At 35.6% G+C, this 21,683-nt stretch overlaps 1 protein-coding gene across 1 annotated transcript in view; it reads left to right on the forward strand.

Moving 5' to 3' along the window:
• Positions 1-21,683, forward strand: part of GPM6A (glycoprotein M6A) — a 122,033-nt gene that overhangs the window by 93,287 nt on the left and 7,063 nt on the right. Inside the window, exons 3-4 of the mRNA XM_005145529.4 lie at positions 2,832-2,988; positions 19,924-20,077. Of these exons, the coding sequence (XP_005145586.2) occupies positions 2,832-2,988; positions 19,924-20,077 (311 nt within the window). The remainder of the gene's footprint in view (positions 1-2,831; positions 2,989-19,923; positions 20,078-21,683) is intronic.

The raw sequence follows: 21,683 nt of genomic DNA on the forward strand, positions 1-21,683 counted from the left end.
GTAGTATGTTCTCTTTAGCACACACTAAAAGTTGTTATATTTCAATAAAATTCTGACTTGTAAAGAGGCAGTTGAATGATTGTTTCACAATTTTTATTTTTACTCTTTGCATTATGCAATATCATTTCTCCTTGGAGTAATTCTGGCTATTTCATCTCATGTGGTCTGATCAGCAGAGATTTTACCACTTTCCTCTGTAGAGTGTGTATGAGGAAGAAAATTATTTCTATATTTGACGAGTGTGTAGCTATATATATTTTTCCTTTTGAAAGGAAAGTTTAAGGAAAAGGTATGCCTTTGGTTACACATAAGGTGGAAGAAAAAGCAGAGATCTTTCAGTACATTTTTTGATACAAGCAGCTCAGTGGGAGGCTCCAGACAGATGCTTTAAAGGGCTGTTGCAAGAGCTGAAATAGTTTCTGGATTTTCCCAAAGTCTTAATCTCTTAGGCAATTATAGTTTGTAATTTCTACAGCACTGAGCACACAGAGATCTGTGAGGAGCTGCTGCTGGCAAAAGTCCCACCCTTCAGCAGCTGGTGGAGGTCACAATTTTATAACATAGATAATGCAGGAATTGGAAGAGATCTTATGGAATAGTCACAAAGTTGCTGTATGCTTATTGTAAATTTATTTTCTTCAGTATCTATAAGACAGTCTCAAACCACCATTTTCCTACTAAAACAGTGTTACACTGTCTGAAGTACTATAAAATTAGAGAAGTAGGATTTTTACAATGTAATCAGCAGTCTTATGCATTAAAATAGATTTCATCTTTGCATCATCTAGTACTGCTACAGTGTTAAATTTGCTTCATCATTTTGAATATTCACGCATCTATTCTACACAGATACCAACTTACTCTCATTTTCACTTGAATATGAAATAAAAAGTGATGTAGGGAAAAGCTGAGAGGACTTTGTCAGTGGAATGTTGGGAAAAAATCATATCCTATCTCATTCCCAGAACCCTTCAGTTACACCCTTATGAAAAAAATGCTACAATAGGTGCCCAAAGCATTACTTTATAATAATTGTTCCACTCCCAATCAGGTCATAAGTTTAACCGTGTTTTTAAGAGACTAATGAAAACTAATGATACATTCAGTTAAGCTGTAGACACAGTTACACATCTGAAATATCAGCTGTAAACTCTAATCTGAAATGCTTGAAAACCGTCCAAACTCAAAGATATTTAATGGGGTTTTGAGCTTTGTTATTGGATTGTGTATGTAAAACATATTGAGAGTTTCCTTTTGGATGGTGATGAAAAAAATAATCCTAAATGAATATTACCATTAAATATTTCTTTCATAACAATAATTTTTCTTTTTTCTTGAGTAATATGCAGCTTGGGTAGCTGTTTGGTGCATGTCAAAATTCTTTTTGTAGATACTAATGGGTCTCTGGTTTATGTTTTTGTCCTACTTTATTAGGAGCTGTTGCTATATTGACCTGAACAATGTGACTATAACTAACTAACATCTTAAACCTAGTCATTTTCTAAGGTGTGGCACGACTTCTGCAGTGTCATATTGATAAACTCAAAGTTTACTGTGGCTAGTTTTTTAGGGAAATCCAAGAAAAAAATATTGAATGATGTACCTAGGTTTTTTTCAGTGATATCCAGTGATAGGACAGGGGCAATGGGTGTAAACTGGAGCATAGGAGGTTCCATGTGAACAACAGGAAGAACTTCTTTACTGTGAGAGTGACAGAGCACTGGAAGAGGTTGCCCAAGGGGGTTGTGGAGTCTCCTACATTGGAGATATTCAAGGCCTGCCTGGACAAGTTCCTGTGTGATGTAGTCTAGGTTACTCTGCTTTGCAGGGGGCTTGGACTAGACGATCTTTCAAGGTCCCTTCCAACCCTTGGGATTCTGTGATTCTGTGATTGAAACTTGCTGACCCCAGGCAATGTTCACTAGGAAAGTTTCTATGTTTAGACAAAACACTTAGAGCAGAGAGGTTCTTCCAAACATCTTTCCATAAACCCTGGTTGTGAGATACATCTGAGAGGCAAACACTCCTTAAGCCACTGTTGGGCTTCTAGACAGTGGACATAGCCCACATAGCCACACAGGACAGCCACATATCCCAGTTAATCTTCTATGTAATTAGTTGAGCCTTGTAGGGCTCTGCATGTTACACATAAGTCGTTCTTCTGTTTCTTGAATTTTGGGTCTGTGAAATGATGCTTTTGAAGCTCGATTATAAAATAATGCTACATGATCTGACCTTATGATTTTCATAATAACATATTTCTGGTTTAAAGTTAGGGATATCTCTTGATGACTATTATTCTGCATCAGACACTTTTTTCATTGGGATATAAGTGGAAAAATAATGAGGAGAAGATTGGCATTACAGCTTGACAATTACTTGTGTATGTAGAAAGGTTTATTGAAGTTTGTGACAAAATATCTTTTCTATAACAGGAAACGATGTTCTGGATGCAGTGCTGACTACAATGTGTTACTCAGGAGATGTATCAGATGCTTGTTTCCCCTTTTTTTTCTTTGTAACTTTAGAGAGCAAATAAAACAAAAATTAACTGAATTTTAAATTTTTCTGACAAATTATTCTGTCTTTCCTACACAGATCTATTTTTACATATTATTAAATTAAATGGCCCATTGTTTCCTTTATCAATGCTATTTTATTCCAAAATTTACTCTTGTCCTCAGCTTCAGCTATCATTATAGCACATCAGCACTTCAGATGTCTCCAGCATAGAAACTTTGAGATTTAGTTGGTCCTATTGTCTCACCCTGAAATTTCAGTCATCTTTAAATATTTATGCAGTTAAATAATTTTTTGCTGTTTCTATACAGGATTGACATCTTCAAGTACGTGATATATGGTGTAGCAGCTGCATTCTTTGTATATGGCATTTTGCTGATGGTGGAGGGATTCTTTACAACTGGTGCCATCAAGGATCTCTATGGGGATTTCAAAATCACCACTTGCGGCAGATGTGTTAGTGCGTGGGTAAGTGGTTATGAAACCTTTTGTACTTATGATAATTTCAACATATTTTGTATGCCTTGCGATGTATATTTTTTGGTTGTTTATTTTTTTGATTCTTTAATCTTTTCTTGTTTAGGAAAAAAGTCAGCAAAGGGGAATAGAGTGTTAGAAATGTTCTCTATATTGGTTAGTCACTAAGTAACTTGCTACTTAGGAACAATTAATTTCACTAGTCGAATGGGAAACCTTGTTGTCTTGGCAACATCAACTGTTTGGGACAGGACTAAAAGCATGCTATACCTTCAGGTCTACTAGGCAAGAAATATTTCTCTTACTAATATTTTCACTGTTTTTTAAGAAATCTTGCCTGTTCTGATTTGGGACAAGTTGAGACCTATCATCAGGTTTGTTTTGATTTTAAATGACAAACAGGCCATTATTTGCTCTTATTTTATCACCATTCACTTATGACCCTGGAAAACCTAGATTCAAAAAATTCTGGTTTGTATTGGGACTTTAATGGAGATTTGTCATACTGAAATTGCTGTTTGAACTAGGATTATTTTAAGATCTCTGTTCAACATCAGGTAACCAACCAACATTGCTGGTATTTGACTCTTCTGCATCCAAGGTAAGAGGCCTGGACACTTGGTAACTGTTGGAGTTGGATAACTCTACAGACACCATCAGTGTGAATAAATCATATTTAAATCATATTTAAATCATATTTTCTGATGAAAAATAAATTATTAAATATTGAAAAGTATATCTGGGTGTTAAGGTACACTTAATGTTGTACTATATTTACGAAAGCTGATATATAACTTAATAGCCAGAGGAGGGTTAGGGTTCAAATCTCAAAACTCATTAAATTGGAATACACACTAAGATCTAATATAAGCAATAGAGAATATCTTCCAGCCACATTAAAGACTATCAAAATTATTATTTTGGATATCCTGACATTTTAAATTAAGCTGAATACAGATAATCTAGACATTGGAAATTGGAGAATAGGGTGTGTATGCCATCCCTACATAGATGTAACATGTTCCACAGTAAAGCTGCTATTTCATTTTTTTTTTTTAATTTTTCACCTGCCCAATGTCATGGTATGATTTTAACACTGAATAAGTATTGTTGTAAAACCTTTAAATAAATATACAAAGACTGGGACCATTTTAAATAAAGAGCAATCATTGCTTATACCAACACTGCTTTTATCTCCTGGAAAGAAGTCTCTAATTTATATTCAGTGAGAACCTACTAAGCTAGTTCAAATTCTGTGCAGAGTAGCAAATTTTTCAGTGCATTGTGTTTTCTTCACGGTTCCCAAAATGCCTATGCTCAGTATTGCAGCAGAGCAATGGTGCTCTTGCAAGTTTCTTTTCCCTCACAGTATAAGCTGTAATTCTGTAGCGCATGTGTAGAAGAAATTAACAGTTAAACATCTATCCTATATTTAATATCACTGTTATTGTTAATGATTCATTAAATTGGTTCCTTCAGCATTTTACTTGCCTCATCAGTAATTTGTAATGTTTTTGTTTTACTTTCAGAAACCTTGGGTTGATATATGTTATGTAGCTAAGGCTAAAGTTGTATACTATTTATGACTGCAATTAAAATAAGACATCAATTATTTTGAGTTAAATACATTGTTGTCATTATTCTTGCACTGGTTGGAAGTTCTTTATTTTACCTGCAGTTTGATTGCTTGTTTTATTCTGATGATGCTATCAGTAAGATTGCTATGCAAATGCCTGGAGCTATTTTAGGTTATTATTCTGGCTTTTGCTTCTGTGCTCTAGAGGTTAGGGAGTAAAATAGCATGTACAGCAATTTTGTCAATTAAAACTTGATACTGTTTTTTACTAGGTTTATTTTGATTAACTCATATTCAAAATTCTAAAGGGGCAAATAACAGATTACATTTTAAAAAACATTTGGAATTAGAAAATATTTCAGTCTGGAAGTGACATGCTTGTAATTTATTCAGTTCCTTAAATCATGCAATGCTATGAAGAAATAAGTTCTAAAAACAATCAAAAGATGACTGGAGATGTAAATTGAACCTGATTAGTACTCTTGTGTGTCAAGCCCGGACTAGTGTATTGCTATGCAAATTTGCTGTAATAAATTTTGTTATGTACAGTTGCCAAAATGTGTTAATGTTATTGAAGAGGATTGGCAGATACTGTATGTTGCAAGAAAACTTCCTTGTATAAAATATTGAGATAATACTTTTATAAATATAAAAATATAAACTGCCAAAGACTAAACAGTTTGTCAATATCCTAATGCTAACGGGAATGTGCACACAGAATACTCGTTGTTTTGAAGAATTAAAATGATAAAATGGCTCCACATCAAAACCACCTTTTAAAAATCCAGTTGTGACTGATTCTATGATTTCCCTTCAAATTTGTTGATGTATTTCTAAATAACAAGTTAGCATTTTAAAGTTTGAAAATTATGTCCTTCTTTACCATTGTCACCAATCACTTCTCATTAATATTTTGCAATCTATTATGCAAAATATTAATGAGCATGTTTCTTATGCCTGTGACCAAATCTACTAGGAAAATGGAGGACAAAAATAAATGAATTCCAAGGAGGTAAAGCTTGTTTTAACTTTGTACCAAAAAGCTATATTTCTCACAGGAAATCTGAAGAGTAACATCTTTTTTCATCTTTACCAAAATAGTTTTTGAAAAGCAGGCTTTTAAGAAAACTGAAAGCCAACATCTACAAAACTTTTCATGTGCCCTTTCTGACTCTCCTTCACTATGAATAGCTCACTTTCAAGTTCTGCATAGCAAAAGGATTTTTTTTTGCCTGAAGTAATGGGAAAGGAAATAGCTCAACCTAACATTTCCAGGGATTATATAGTTGATTAATAAGAGTATTCAGAGTGTTAGCATCCAAGTCATGCCAGTGCTTCTGTGTAGTGTATCATCTCAGATCTGAGAGAGGGCCTGTGACTGTGACAGTGAAGAGCCTCATTGGCAACGTTTTCAGAATTCATTTGCTATGACAAGTAAAACAAAAGTAGTGTAACAATGCCAGTCACATTTGATAAGGGAAGGCTGTGGTTTAGTCTTCTTTTTCTATGTCTGAGCATGCTTTTAGAGAATTAAATAAACAGCTATATATAATTGTGCTGCAACATGGTTAGTGAAGAATGGGAGACGGGCCTGAAGCCAACTGTGTCACTGTATATTTGTGATTTGATACCCTTCCTATTTATTTTAAGCTAGCCTGATCATGGAAAGTTTCATTTACACCTTATTTTAGAATGCCTGCTTACAGAGTAAATTAAAAAAAATGAAGAAAGCAACAAAGATTAGGCTTTTTTCTTCATTCTATGCTAGGAAATGAGGAAGCAGATCTTTTTATTTGTCAGAAAACAGTGGATAAAGATTTCATCCTGTCAGTTGTATTTCTATTTCTTTGTATCTCACCTTTTAGTAGAAACATGTTAAGGCTCTAGAGAAGGCTATTTTATATTTGAAGTTGCACTGACTGATATATCTTTATTGTCTTTAGTATTTAGGAACATTTTATTTTAATAAGTGAAAGGAATTTTTCTGCCTTTTAAAATTATTTTGGCTACCTCAATACTATATACTATTTGACCCATGTTGCTTGAGTGCTTAAAATAAAACTTGAACTTTCAAAAATATTAAAAAAAAACAAAACGTGTAAGTGATGTGAAATTGTCACTTCATCTTTCCCTTACCAGACCAGTTATTCTAGAGGCAGTGAAACTGCATCATGTTAACATTTCATTCTCTGAGTAACAGAAGGAGCAGAATTCAGTGCAGGCTCAGCTGTCTTTCCCACCCAGAACAGATGCATCAGTTCTGAATGCTAGAAATGAAGCTCTCATTTCTGAAAATCAGATACTGTGTCTGCATATCCTGGTGGCAAAATGCTGAGCTGACAGACAGAGAGGCCTTCCTGATTGAATACTGCTTTATCTGAAGAACGCAAAATGCTTCATACCACTGCTTCTTCATTTATGAGAAGTGCCTTCTCTCTGAGACATCAGATGTACTTATCAGTCTAGAATCCTTTAATGCAATCTGAAATATGGAAAGTCTAACAGAACTCTTGTCCCCGTACATGGTAAGCAACAAATGCCATAAGTAGTTTCAGGCACTGACATAGGAAATGGGGAAGTTGAGATTCGTATGGTGGTCTGACCTTTCACACTACATAGTTAAAAAACAGAATCTTGAATTATTGCCATAATAACCCAGAAGCTAATGGAGAAGTTAGTTTCAGAGGGAATGTGTTGTGACACAGGTATATCTCACCTAACTAGTAATTTTGCTAAGGTTGCCAAAAGAAGGGCCTACACTCCTTCAGTAGTTAAAGGAGAGATAAGAGGGTTAGAGAGACTTTCTCAGGTGAGATGAATTTATCTAAGACTATCTTATTTTTTGCAAAAAAAAGTAATCCTCAAGTCTTTCAAGAGAGGCGTTTTTTATTAAGCATTTCAGACAGCTACCTAAATTTGATATGATGCTTGGCCCCTTTAACTGGAGTTTAGGTTAATAACATTTGCTATTTAAACATTGCTGGAGTTAGTAAATAAAATAAAACTTATTAACAATTGTATTGGTTTCTGAGATTCATCAGATCTCTGGATACTAGATCAGTGTTGGAATTTCTTTAAAGGGCTAGATTCCTTGTAATCTGTTCTTGGTCTTGAAGTAGGAAGGATAAGCCCCAGCAATATTTCAGAACTCAGATGAGTGGTTAAAAGAATCTCTCATCTTTATGCTAGTACTCCCAGGTACACTGTTAATACAAATAAATAATAATGCAATTTATTACTTTTTCTTAATTTCTATACTTGTTATACTTTAAGAAGTCATCTGCACTGAGCTCAGAGATTTTTTTATATATATATTTTTAGATGCTGACTGTATTTTCAGTCTGTCTTATTCCTGTAATCTGACAGGTTGCTTTGTTAGGTTATTTTTATTTTATACTGAGATTTTTCTCACTCAGGGATATCACACTTATGAAGTAACTCTTTCATCTAATCATTCCTGTTCTCACATAACTTACCATGTGTTTTATACGCAGCCTTTTTGTTGATTACAGAGATCTTTACTTCCTTTAATAGAGTGTGCCAGACATTGTAATATGCCTTGCCAGTAGCTTCTCTTGGCCTGGCTTCCCACTGACAGAAATTTTGTTGTTGATGATAAACCGGACAAAACATTTTTGCTTCAGATTGTGCTGTGTGTCTTTCACATCGAGGACAGAATTTTTCTTTGCCATGTAAGCTCAGTCAATAAGTAGTTTCTCAGACAACTGCAAGAAAAGTGTAGAGAACAGAATAAGAGGCTCTATGTAATGTTTGTTAACCTCACCAAAGCTTTTGACACTGTGAGTAGAAAAGGCCTGTGGCTGATCTTGGAACAATTAGGTTGTCCCCCCAAGTTCCTCAAAATGATTATTCTCTTACATGAAGATCAGCAAGGCCAAGTCAGATATGGTGATGTATTCTCTGAACCCTTCCTAATAAACAATGGTGTGAAACAAGGTCACATTCTCTCACCAACTTTATTCACAATTTTCTTCAGCATGATGCTTCAAAGGGTTATGGTAGACCTCGATGAAAAAAACAGCATTTGTATTCAATATTGTACTGATGGGAACCTATTCAATCTAAGGTGACTGAAGACCCACACTAAGACCTTAAATCATCTTGTCCATGAACTGCGTTTTCTGATGATACTGCCCTTGTTGCTCACACAGAAGCATCTCTGCAGCATTTAACATCTTGCTTTGCAGAGGAGGCTGAGTTTTTTGGGCTGGAAGTCAGCTTGAAGAAGACAGTGGTTCTCTACCAACCTGTACCACAAGAAGATTATCATCATCCTCGCATTACCATTGACGAGTCAGAGCTTAAGTCAGTTCAGCAGTTCAGCTATCTGGGAAGCATTATTTCTTCAGATGCCATGATCGACAAAGAGATAGACAACAGAATAGCAAAGGCTTATAGAGCCTTTGGAAAACTCCATAAAAGAGTCTGGTGGAATAAACACCTGAAGAAAAGTACAAAGATTAGTGTCTATAGAGCCATTGTACTGTCTAGTCTTTTATATGGGTCTGAATCATGGGTTATCTACCGCCATCACCTGCGACTCCTCGAACACTTCCATCAGCACTGTCTCCGTACAATTCTAAACTTCCATTGGACTATGTGTCAAATGTTACTGTCTTTGAACAGGCAGGGGTCACCAGCATCGAGGCCATATTACTGAAATTGCAGCTGTGCTGGGCAGGGCACATCTCAAGGATGAAGGATCATCGCCTCCCTAACATTGTGCTTTAAGGTGAACTTGCCACTGGTTGCCGCAAGAGAAGTGCCCCAGAGAACAGATATAAGGACTCCCTGAAACAATACCTTAGCCTTGGCCATATAGACTACCATCAGTGGTCCACCTTGGCCTCCAGTCGGAAAACGTGGAGACACACTATACATAATGCCGTTGTCTCCTTTGAGAACACGTGAAGAACTGGTCTCCAGGAGAAAACACAACATAGAAAGAATTGCGCCCCTCCTATACCACCCAAGGAGAGCTTTCGTTGTGCTTTTTGCAACTGGATTTGCCTATCCCACATTGGCAGTTTTAGTCATCAGCATGCTTGTAGTAAGTTTGGGTAAAACCCTTCCCATATCTTTGTTCACGAAGTCAAGCCATGATGATGATGATGATGATGGAGTTTCTTTAATTAAACTTTTCTCTGAGAAACTGCTGTCATACATTTCCAAGGTGTGCTTGACTGTGGGAGCTGTTACGTTTTCTCCATGGGCTTCCTATTATGAACCATCATAAATTGTTCAAGATGATAGCTTTATTTCCCTTCGGTTCAGATAATCCTTCTCAGTTTTAACTAAAACACTTCATCAGATGATCAGTTTTTCCTGAACTTTGTTGAACCCTGGCTGTCTCGTTCTTTTTCACTGTATCTAGATATCTTACTCTTTTTGTATTTATTCACACTTGTGAATGCCAGTGGTGTCATCACAAATTTATGGTCAAAGATGTGTCCCTTATATACTCCCAATGGTTTCTAGCCTGCTCAGTTTTCAATTCTCCCACTTAAAGTTATTATCTTCAAAATCTACAGAAACCATATGCAGCTTTTTTCCTTCATATCAACTTCATCATCATATTGATGTCTTATAAATTCATAGCAACCATTCTAAATGGGGTTTTTTTTTTGTATTGCTTGCCAAGGAAGAAGGAGGAGAACTTGTAAATTTATACCCTCATTGCTTGCATGCCTTTATTACATATGATGATTAGCATTTGCATTACCTGGTTAGTCTTAGCAAACCAGAGTATTTTATCAATATTTCTTTCAGCTGAAGAGCTTTAAGTTTTAGGGTCACATTTTCAGAATCCCCTGGCTGATTAAAAGTCATGTTATCAACTTTCATTTCTCGGCAAAACAGCAAATGAGAAATTGAGGTCCGTACCCCTTGATTGTCTCAGAGGCTCTTGAAGCCCCACTAAGAACAAATCAGGAAAGAATACATGTTCCTATTTTTGACAGTCAAGCATTCACTTTCAGTCACACATCTGTTTAGAGAAGTTGTGAGAGTATTATTTTTACTTTCTAGTTCAAGCTTCACTGTCTTGTTCCCAAGTAGAGACCATGCAAACTTCCTGAACTAAAATTGCAGTCTTGGCAGTGTGAAAAGGTAAACAATCTGTAGAGTGCAGTCTTTTCCCAGCCGGGTGTTATCTTATTCTGTGTAAAGAAACTTGGCAACCCTGAAAACCATTAGAGCATGTATCAGAAGCTTATAAATAGGTTTGTCAGCAGTTTGGAAGCAAAATACCTGAAAAATTTTCTACAAGGACCTGCCTGTATTGGTAGGGAGTGGGTCATGATGGAACTGATTTTTTTTCTTATTCTATGTCTTTGAATTCATTATGTGGTGTGAACACAGCCTGAAGAACCCATGAAGAAACAGAATTTAATAAGATCCCTACTCCATTATTATTTTTTAAGTAGTTTTAAAACCGGTTTATTTATCTGTAATTGCGTTTAAACACAAAAGCAATAGCTTTCCTGAAGAGTGCCCAAAGTGTTAGAAACACCACCAAAAAGAAAAACAAGAGTTTTGTTTTTGTTTTTGTTTTTTTTTTTGAGAAAAAGTAATTCCTATCTGGAATTAATCTGTAAAATTAAATAGGAAATTCAGCAGCTGTTAAATAGCAGATAAGATCCAATGCTCTCTGCAAGACTTCAGAAGCCTGTTGGAATGAAAAAATTATTATCTTGCCTGAAGGTTGTATAAAATAACTAATGCAAACAACTTTAAGCAGCACAATTCTACAAAAACATCAATATACTAAAGAAGATTCATAAATAAAAAAAATAAATTAAAATTAGTATAATTGTTTTATAAGGAAGTACTGAAAAGATAAATCTCCAGGGAAAAACTAGTTTTGCATAGTAAAGATTTCTTCTTTATATGCTCTGTTAGTGGATTTGTTTTACAAAGCAAGTTTTCAAAAAACTGATCAGTTTGTTAAAGGATCTTCTTTTTGTATTACTGATGAAGCTGTGGAAATCTCCTCACCCATTGCTAGCAGTAAATAAATTCAGAGTAAATCAGAAAATAAACCAGCTTTATGTAAGCATCTTAATAGTTGCAAAGCAATAGACATCATGCAGAGAACATTTCAACCTTGAAATATACATTAAAAGGAAATTTTAGGAAAATGTGTGTGGAGATGAAAAGCAGAAACTAACAGGAAAGATTGCTTCTGATTTTGTCAAAATCAGGTTTTTATCCACAAAAAATGTCTGCAGAAGAAAAATGTTTAAAAAGCCTTAAACAAAACAAATCCATAAAACGGATGCTTAAAGTCTGTCCCACTGTGAAAAGAAATTTGGACCAACATTGACTTTTTTTTTGTGTGTGTTGAAGCAGTTGACTTGAACCTAAGCCAAGAAGAATCATCCACATGACAGTAATAGCATAGCATGAAATGTATCCGTGTTACAAGACTCTTGGAGCTGTGCCTGGGAATATAACATGTCAGAGAGAGAGATAGAAGGAACGTGTTTTGTACTGGCTATAATAAGTGTCCAACAAGTGATTGTGAGTGACGAGAATGATAAATTAGACAAAGCAGAAAAGATTTTGTAAGTGTATATTTTCTGTGATTTATAGCACATTTAGTGGTAATATCAGAACATTAGTATCTGTATTCCAGCAGCATTATATGTAAAATGGTACAAGCTGAAATACTTTTGCTTCATCTTTTACTTTTGTTGAGAAACGAGGGATGAATTTAGGAGATGCTAGCTGGTGCAGAAATGGGAATATCAGATGAAGCTCTGTGGTTATGAGATACTTAACAGTCCTTAAACATATTTAGATTTCATACTGTGTGTAAGAAGAGAGTGAATGAATGCCAAGAGATGTTGTCTAGGGTGGCAAAGGATGATGTGTAACTTTTTAAGCATTGATATATCAGTAATTTTAAAGACATCTGTATATTTTTTTAATTTCTGATTTATTTAGATTTAAATAAATAAAACCAGTATTATTAGTTCTAGACAACCTGACATTCTTTTTTAAACACCAAAGGCTGTTTTAGCTTAGGCAATGTTAAAGTCCTTTCCAAAGGAACTGATCAAGTTTTTCCCCTCCTCTCTTTTGTATTTCCACATCTGGAACAATATATTTAAGATGCTCTTGTAAAAATCTTTGGGAAGAAGTTGGAACGTTTATGTAGAGATTCTTATTTAAAAGTGCAAAAAATGCAAAATTCTGTTTGAATGAATTCTGAACCTCCCAAAATTAAAAAGAACTAAACATCTGTAGGGTAAAAATATGGATTGTCAACAAGAACAAAACATCTAGTATTTATACTAATCCATGATAAAAGTCTATTGATCAAAAGAGGTACTGATTCGGGACAGTAGATGTAAGCTCGTAGGCATAACCCTGCATCATAGAAAATTGAATGCAAGTAAACAATAAATCTGAGGTAGGAACATGTGGGAATTCTTAAAGAGCCAAGGCCACATAGTGAGTGATCCCGATACCCTGAGCCTTATTACTGTAGAGTAAGAAGATTCTTGGCAGGCATAAGCAAGGTCAATTGTCTTGTTAGGCCTCTGTAATTTTCCACTGAAAATGCGTAGAGAATGATCTCTGCCAAGGTTGTAGTTTCCCACTGTATTTTTAGAGTAAGGTATTTAATCGCAATTATAAAACGTTATAAACATTAGCTTTGTAAACAGTAGTAACCTCTGGACTAACCAATTAGAGCTCAGTATCCAAGGCTGTTACATAAGAAACCTAAGGGTATAAGGGTATAAAAGGAGCACTGTATCTGAATAAACTTTGGCAATTGCTTGATCACATTGATTGTCTCCACGTTGTCTGTGACTCCTGCATCAACAGGAACACATGTAGTAGTTTAAATTCTGACTTCTTATAAACGGCAGGAAGAACCGTGCACTCTATCAGTCCAACTTAATCAAGACAAAGTTCAGCATTTGAGAAAATACTTGGCATCTGTAATAACTAATTTTAAAAAGAGCATGTAAATGTATTTATTCAGAATGTGCACAGAGTAAGGAAACAGTAGGATTAACTCAGAGAAATTTCTCATAGGAAAAATGGACAAGACTGAGGCAAAATGCCTGCAAGCCAAAAATAATTTATTAAATTAAGGCTGGGCAAAGTGCTAAAACTAAGTTTTATTAGTATTGAAATTAAATCTATAGCTGAATGAAAATGAACGTGATGTTAGAAAGATGGTAATTCAGGAAGAAATTAAAAAGATATTCCTGCTTATGCTTCTGAGTTGCCATCAAATGGCACACAGGGCCTTGTTCTGATGTGCAAAGGAGAAACTGCACCAGAACCAGGACTATGTAATGCACTGCAGAGGTCAGATGCCTCCCATTGTTCCAGTTAGAAACAGACAGGGTCACCCTGGTCTTATCTTCAACTGATGTCCTGCACAGACAGGCTTTCATAGCAAAGCACAATAGACTTTTGGCAGGATGGAGGTGCGTGATCTCTGCAGGTACAGTTTTGATCTCTGGCAAAAGCTGTCAAAAAGTATTTCTGAACCTGTGAAGGCTTGGAAGGAACTTCTTAGATCATCAAGCTGAAAATAAATAAAGTTTGTGTGGGTGTCATAGGATAAAAAATCCAAACGGATATAGAAACAGCAAGGTACTTGTACAGACTATTTGACACTGTTGCACATGACATCCTTGTCTCTAAATTGGAGAGACATCAGTTTGATAGGTGGATGACTCAGTGGATAAAGAACTGTCTGGATGGCAGCATGCAAACGAGTTGTGGTCAATGGCTCAATGTCCAGATGAAGACCAGTAGCAAACGGTGTGCCTCACGGTTCGGTGTTGGGACCAGTCTTGTTCATTGGTCCTGTTGCTAATGACACCAAGCTGTGTGGTTCAGTTGATACGGTGGAGGGAATGAATGTCATCCAGTGGGACCTTGACATGCTTGTGAGGTGGGCTGATGCCAACCTCATGAAGTTTAACCATGACAAGTGCAAGGTCCTACACCTGGGTTGGAGCAATCCCAGGCACAGCCACAGGTTGGGCAGAGAAAAGATTCAGAGCAGCCCTGCGGAGAAGGACTTGGGGGTGTTGGTCGATGAGAAAATGAACATTAGCCAGCAGTGTGCGCTTGCAGCCCAGAAAGCCAACTGTATTCTGGGCTGCATCAAAAGGATCATGACCAGCAAGTCAAAGAAAGTGATCCTGCCCCTTTACTCTGCTCTTGCGAGACCTCACTTGGAGTATTGTGTGCAGTTCTGGTGTCCTCAACATAAAAAGGACACGGAACTGTTAGAACAAGTCCAGGGGAGCGCCACGAGGATGATCAAGGGACTGGAGCACCTCCCATATGAAGACAGGCTGAGAAAGTTGGGGCTGTTCAGCCTGGAGAAGACAAGACTGAGTGAAGACCTCATAGCAGCCTTCCAGGATCTGAAGGGGGTTATAATTATGCTGGGGAGGGACTCTTCATTAGGGACTGTAGTCATAGAACAAGAGGTAATGGGTTAAAACTTAAACAGGGGAGGTTTAGATTGGATATAAGGAAGAAATTCTTTACTGTTAGGGTGGTGAGGCACTGGAATGGGTTGCCCAGGGGGGTAGTGAATGCTCCATCCCTGGCAGTGTTCAAGGCCAGGTTGGATGAAGCCTTGGGTGATTTGTTTTAGTATGAGATATCCCTGCCTATGGCAGGGGGGTTTGAGCTTGATGATCTTAAGGTTCTTTCCAGCCCTAACTATTCTATGATTCGAAGATGTGCATCTTACAGCTCTCTGGGTTGAAAGCTCATGTCAGAGAATTCAGAAAAGGTATATGACTAAGCTGAGAGGAAGTGAACATACAAGTGCTGAGTGGGTTAGGCCAAAGACAAAATTTCACAGAGACATGAGGTTTGTGGAGTTAAATTTTATTCAGACACTTCTGAATTTGTTGCTGTTGCTATGTTGGTTTTGTATTTTTATTTTTTTTTTAGTAAGCAGCAGTGTTATCATGCAATAAAATGACTGGAGTTTACTTTGTTTCAATTTCAATTCAACTCTCTTTAGTAACAGTACCTTTTAGAAATGATGTAACCGTTTGTCCCTAGGGTCACTGAATCAATCATCTAATATTTCTTCAGGTCTTAAAATATGTATCACAAACTAAAACAAGCGCAGTATTTGAAATTCAATGAACGTACTTTCCAAGGGACAAGCAGCCATAAATTTTAAAAAGAAAGTGGTGACTGAAATCTAGATCTTATTAAAACAGATAAGATTTAGTTAATATTTTCAGTGGAAACAGGATTTCAACCATCTATGACCACCAAGGAAAGCTGTCATGCTGGATACATATCATTTCAGACCATGCTCCGAAATTTCTACTTCCAGACATTGATTTTATAAGAAAAAAGTCTTTCCAGTAGGGTTGATGGTTTGCTGGCTTTTATAATCTGTGATTCAGGAAAGCCATTACTGTCAACAAAAATTTTATTAAATCTGACAAGAGGGTTTTACCATGGTGTTTGGTATGAAAAATTAACCTCTAAAAAAGTTAAAGAATATTTTTTTCAAATAATTATTTACTTTAGCTTTTCTTTCCTAATGTGAACTGAGTATAGTGAACTTTCATCTTCATGATTTGGTAGATGAATTTTACTATCATTCATAGTTTGTTTTGTGTTTATGTGTTTGGCTTCTTACAGATCAGAGAAAGCAATTTTCACTACCATAGCATACTAAAGAACCTCTGTGATACCTCTTTAAGATGCTGTACTGCTATTTCATAATTCTTTGGCTTGTCATGTATCATGAATGCTACTTCAAAGCAGAAATATCCCTTTGACTCTCAGGAGACTGAGTTCTGAATTTAATAGCTGGAGTGAACAGGCTCCTTAAGAATTTTTTGCAAAGTCTCAAGAGTGAAGACAGAAGATTCTAAAGCAGAGAAAATTATCTAAAAAACCCTCTAGTTTTTCACCTGTAGTTTAAGGAAAAAATAAAATTCACAATTTCACTCATTATAATGAAAATTGACAAACTAGCACATTCTATTTCTAGAAACTGCTAACTTCTTGTACAAGGTTAACCTTTTGCATCTTACTGCCCCTGAAGCACAAATTGTAGTATTAGCCAGATCACATTTTTGTGTTTTGCTTCACTGACATCAGTTATAGCAGCTTCCAAGGATAACTCATAACTATCAAGTGATTTTATGTGAAATTTTACATTTTAGTTGTGCTTACATGAAACAGAAGAAATTCCTCTAATTTTTTTTTTGGTGTTATGACATGAATTTGGGCATATTGTTAACCATTAGCTATTCAGTCAAAAGTGACTGAGACAGGAAAAATGAAGTTCTTCCTTTTCTAAAATATGGTTTTTAAAATTAAGTCAGCATTTGATTAATTTTTCTAAGACACTCAACTAAACAGGTTCATGTTTTTAAAAGAGAATCCCTTCCACAAACAAGAATGCAATTCTCTCTAAGAAAGCAGTTCATGTGACTCCCAGCACCTATCATCTGACAGATTTCTCCTGCTCTTATTCTATGCCCAAGGCGGATTTTTTTTTTAGGGGATAACAAGCTCTGTTTTTCCCCTCTTTGCTACACCAGTGCTTTGTATTATCTCAGCACAGATATTTAATCAAGCTTCTTAAGCAAGCAAGACTACAAAGAATTTCATCTATACTGCAGCTCAGAAAATAAAATGATATTAAGAAGGGATAATAATGCTCATAATAAGGCTGACATTTTTTCTCCATTCTGTTGTAACCACCACGGAGGAGGAAGATTTCTGAATCTGTGTGGAACCCAATCTTAAAAACAGTTACCACAGTTCAGTAATGCAACTAATATAAAATATTTAGTTGTCCATTAAACTATTATGCATGTACTACTTTGAAAGTTGTACTAAATTTATGAAATATTACATAGTTCAGAAATTCTAGAAGGTACAAGAATAAGGTCTCAGACTTACCTAGTTTTACCAAACTCATAGAATAGGAGGCTGATTTTACTTTTAAAATACTTCTAGAATTCAGTAAACTGTGAATTTAAAGGTGATTCTGAGAAGAGAAAGCCTTCTTTCTTATGTCTCACTCCCACTTTAGAAAAATTGAGTACGACTGTTTAGCTTGATAATAAATTAAGATCAGACATAGCATTTTAGTTGGGAATTCATAGACCTGAAGCGAATCTACATTTCTAAGTAATTTTCCAAGTAATTATTTGTAAATGAGTGCCTGGGGTTGAACCAGATGTTGTCTCATTAGCCTTACCACAGTAGTATGGAGAGAAAAAAATATGAGAAAAAAATAAAGGAGCAGTAATGAAAAATAAATAAATACAAGTGCATACGGAACACTATTTACTTGCATTGATGATTTTCTCTCCAATATTTAGAATAGTATTTCCATTACATAAAGCAACTGACAGGCAGAAAAGTCTTCCGTAACATTCAAGTAGTAGATTTATTATATACTTTTTTATAGACTTTGCTTTCACTTTATCAATTGATTTTCTAGTAAGTATCATTTTGGGAAAAGTTGGAAAAGAAGACCTTTATCTTCATGAATACATTTAAAAAATCTTTAAACTGCTTTGATGTTAAAGTTAAAATGGTTCATTACTTGCCAACTGGCAGGTAAAGCTAAAGTGTTGAGTCCTAAATAAAGGATAGAAAGAAGATACCAAGTATATGGAATACTTCTATTTGTTCCACTTTAATATTCCTGCATCCGTCTGCTAAATATTTTTAGTGCTACAAATTCTCTAGCTTTTAAATCTGGCAAAAGACTCATCTCTCTAGGGACAATCAGGAAAATGAATCTGAATTGAATTTTAAACTGGATTAATTAAACTACATTAGATCCCTATGTAAATACACTTCCTCAGAATTTAAATGGCTTTTATTTAATAATCTTTAGAAGTGAGTTAAATTAAATGAAATTAAGGCCTCTTTAATATTGCTTGAGAATGTCCATCTCATAACTTCAAAGTAATAAAACTGCCATACCTAAAATTCAGTCTGTTTGTTGGTTTGAATTGCTATTCCTGATCAGATCCACATGGACAAGCCACCCCTGTAACAATTCTTACTACTATTTACAACCTTTTTGAGTCTGACCTTGTTTGATTTCCACAGCTAAAACCTGTGTTTATATTAGGCTTTTGCCTTTATCACCTGATGTGAGAGAACTTACATTAAAAAAGAATTAGCAAATATCTGCTATTTTCCCCTTACATAGTCATTAAGGTTTAATTTTAAGCAGATTATGGACCATCTTACTCAGCTTTCAAAAATTGCTCTTATTTCTTATTCTCAGCTAGTGTTTTTCTATGGTAAGCAACTAAAGGAGTACTAGCATGCTGCAAGTGTTTTGATTCAGTAATGTGTTTATATTTGTCAGCATTTCCAAAGCCATCAAATCTTGAGGCTGATTTACTTCCACATTTAATCATGTAGCATCTTCATATCTTTTCCAGAGCATAAAACCAAAAGGTAATTATTATTGATTAATGTGTCTACTAGTTGTCTCAGGTTAACAGAGTGGTAATGTAGCATGCTTAACTATGTACAGAAGCTGGGTGTGTTAATGCAACTACTGGCCCTGAAGGCAAGTAGAGTTCAATGCCTCCTACAAGCAGATTGCTATAATCTTTGCTAAAAAAAGAAAATGTGTAGCCTTTGGAGAACACATGTTACAAAGCACATAATTTAATACACTTCTTGACAGAAGTAAGCACCCTAATTTGTTCTTAATGATTAATTACCTTTATGTAGACCCCAAATATATTTAAATATGGTAATAAAATGACAAATATGTTGTCTCATTGGTTCAATACAGAATGGATTTGCCAATGAGATTCTGACACTGCCATGGATAATGTATTTGTTTTATTAAGACTCAGATTTTAAAAGCAAAAGCAAGCAAAGCTTATGGTATTTCATTCTAATATTTTGAATCATGATTGTTAGTGGAAAAAAAAACAACCATGTGGCCTCTTGTCTTAACTGTGGAGTACTGGTGATGAGAGAGAGGGAGAGGCAGGCTTCACAAAGCATGCAGCTGTCTGTACTTCAGATGTGGTGCTTTGCATCGACTGTAGGCCCAAGAGCGACAAGAATGTGGAATAAGCTTGTACTTCCGGAAACATAACTGCTGTTTCTTCAGAAACATCATGTTAGTGCTCTATAAGTCACTTTGACCAGATTATTTATTGATCATCAGACCAAAACCATAATTTAAATAAGGGCAGATACAGACAAATCCAGTCAGAAATGCATGTGTCATTTTTCTGTTCTCTTTTTTGCAATGGAGTATCAATTAAATTCTGACATACCACTGGTTTTGGTTTTTTCCTCTTTTTCTGCAGTTTATTATGCTGACATACATCTTTATGTTGGCCTGGCTTGGAGTTACAGCTTTTACATCTCTGCCTGTTTACATGTACTTCAATCTGTGGACCATTTGCCGAAATGCCACCGTAGTGGATGGAGCTAATCTCTGCTTGGATCTTCGCCAGTATGGTATGTGAATGAACAGCACTAAATATAAACCAAGATTTCATAAAAGAGGACATCACATTGCTTTGTTTTCTTGTATCTCAAATGAACCGTTCCAGTGTTTCTGAAACAATTGTTAAGCATCTCTTTCTCTTCTTTTGCATGCTAGTCAAAGCAGTATATTAAAAATACACTGCATTTCTGGGCCTGACAAAATTTAATCAGCATTGTTGATCTTCCCAGAGTACTGAAAATTTGGCTTGGGGCTTCTGTTGAGTCTCTTGAAATTGCTGGAACTTGTCTGAAATGCTTAATTAGTCATTTATCTGAAGAATGACTCTTTAATCTTGTGGTAGGACACTGATTCACAGATGTGGATCATTTCTATCTGCAGAGGTGAACTGGGACAGGACAAGACTGATTGCTTGCAAAAATTTTGATGAGGAGTAATAATATAAACAGTAAAACTCTAAGAGGCTGGTGAAGAAAGAGTAGAGCTAAAGCCTAAACTGTGAAGGTTAAAATAAAGTTGGGATATGCACATACTTGTGTTCTGTCTGATGGGATGGTAAATCTGGACAAAAGGGGATTTGTAATTGTAAAAAGTCTGAGAATTCTTGTGTTGGTGGTGATATTTCAATGAAATATTTCACATTAGTGTTTTCATGTGGAGAAAAAAATAATCTTTTTTAATTTATTGATTCCCACCAGCATGAGAAGTGAGTCGAGAAAGCAATTATCCATACAGATCTCAAGAGTGTTCTTTCCATGACTTTTAATTTTGCTAATACTCATGGCTACTTTTTATCATTAATTCTATTTAAAATGTGCGTGTAATGTTAACATACAAAATGTGTATTCTGGAAACATACCTGGTTCCTGTAAATTCAGTGTAAAAACCACTGATTACTGATAGGAAAGAACAGTACCATTTTTCATGATAACCAAGTTATAACAGTTCTCTTCAAGTTAGTCTTTGATTTATCACCTAGACATTATCTAAAGGAAGCAATGGATAAGGTTCCAGTTATTTTTGTTAATAGAAAAACTGTATTACAATGAAGTGTATGTTTGGGTAATGCTTTTTTACAACTAACAAATGAGGCTTTGTACCAGATCAACATGTTTGAAAACAATATGCAGCACATTTCTTCACATGAGAATAGAGAATGTTTGTAAACAACATGAGGAGTATATGTAGGAGTTGCAAATAAATTTCGGTTGTTTTGATTAGTGTGTTGATCAAAATCAGGGATGAAGATACTTTCAGAAATGGCTGAAAAATTATTACCTGCATGTTTTCTAATAGGGCTTTTACTAAATACATTCTGTATTAGTTTTGTGATGGCTGAAATTAGCTAGTATCATAGATCACAGCATGGTTTGGGTTGGAAAGGACTTTAAAAATCATTTAGTTCCAGCCCTTCCTGCCATGGGCAGGGGCAACTTCCACTAGACAAGTTTGCCCAAGGCTCTGTCCAACCTGGCTTTGAACACTGTCAGGGATGAGGCAGCCACAGCTTCTCTGGGCAACAAGTTTTAGTGTCTCACCACCTTCACAGTAGAGAATTTCTTTCTTATATCTAACTTAAATCTCCTATCTTCCAGTTTAAAGCCATTCCCCCTTGTA

Source organism: Melopsittacus undulatus, chromosome 7 (genome assembly GCF_012275295.1).
Source record: "Melopsittacus undulatus isolate bMelUnd1 chromosome 7, bMelUnd1.mat.Z, whole genome shotgun sequence".
In the NCBI taxonomy this organism is placed as follows: domain Eukaryota; kingdom Metazoa; phylum Chordata; class Aves; order Psittaciformes; family Psittaculidae; genus Melopsittacus; species Melopsittacus undulatus.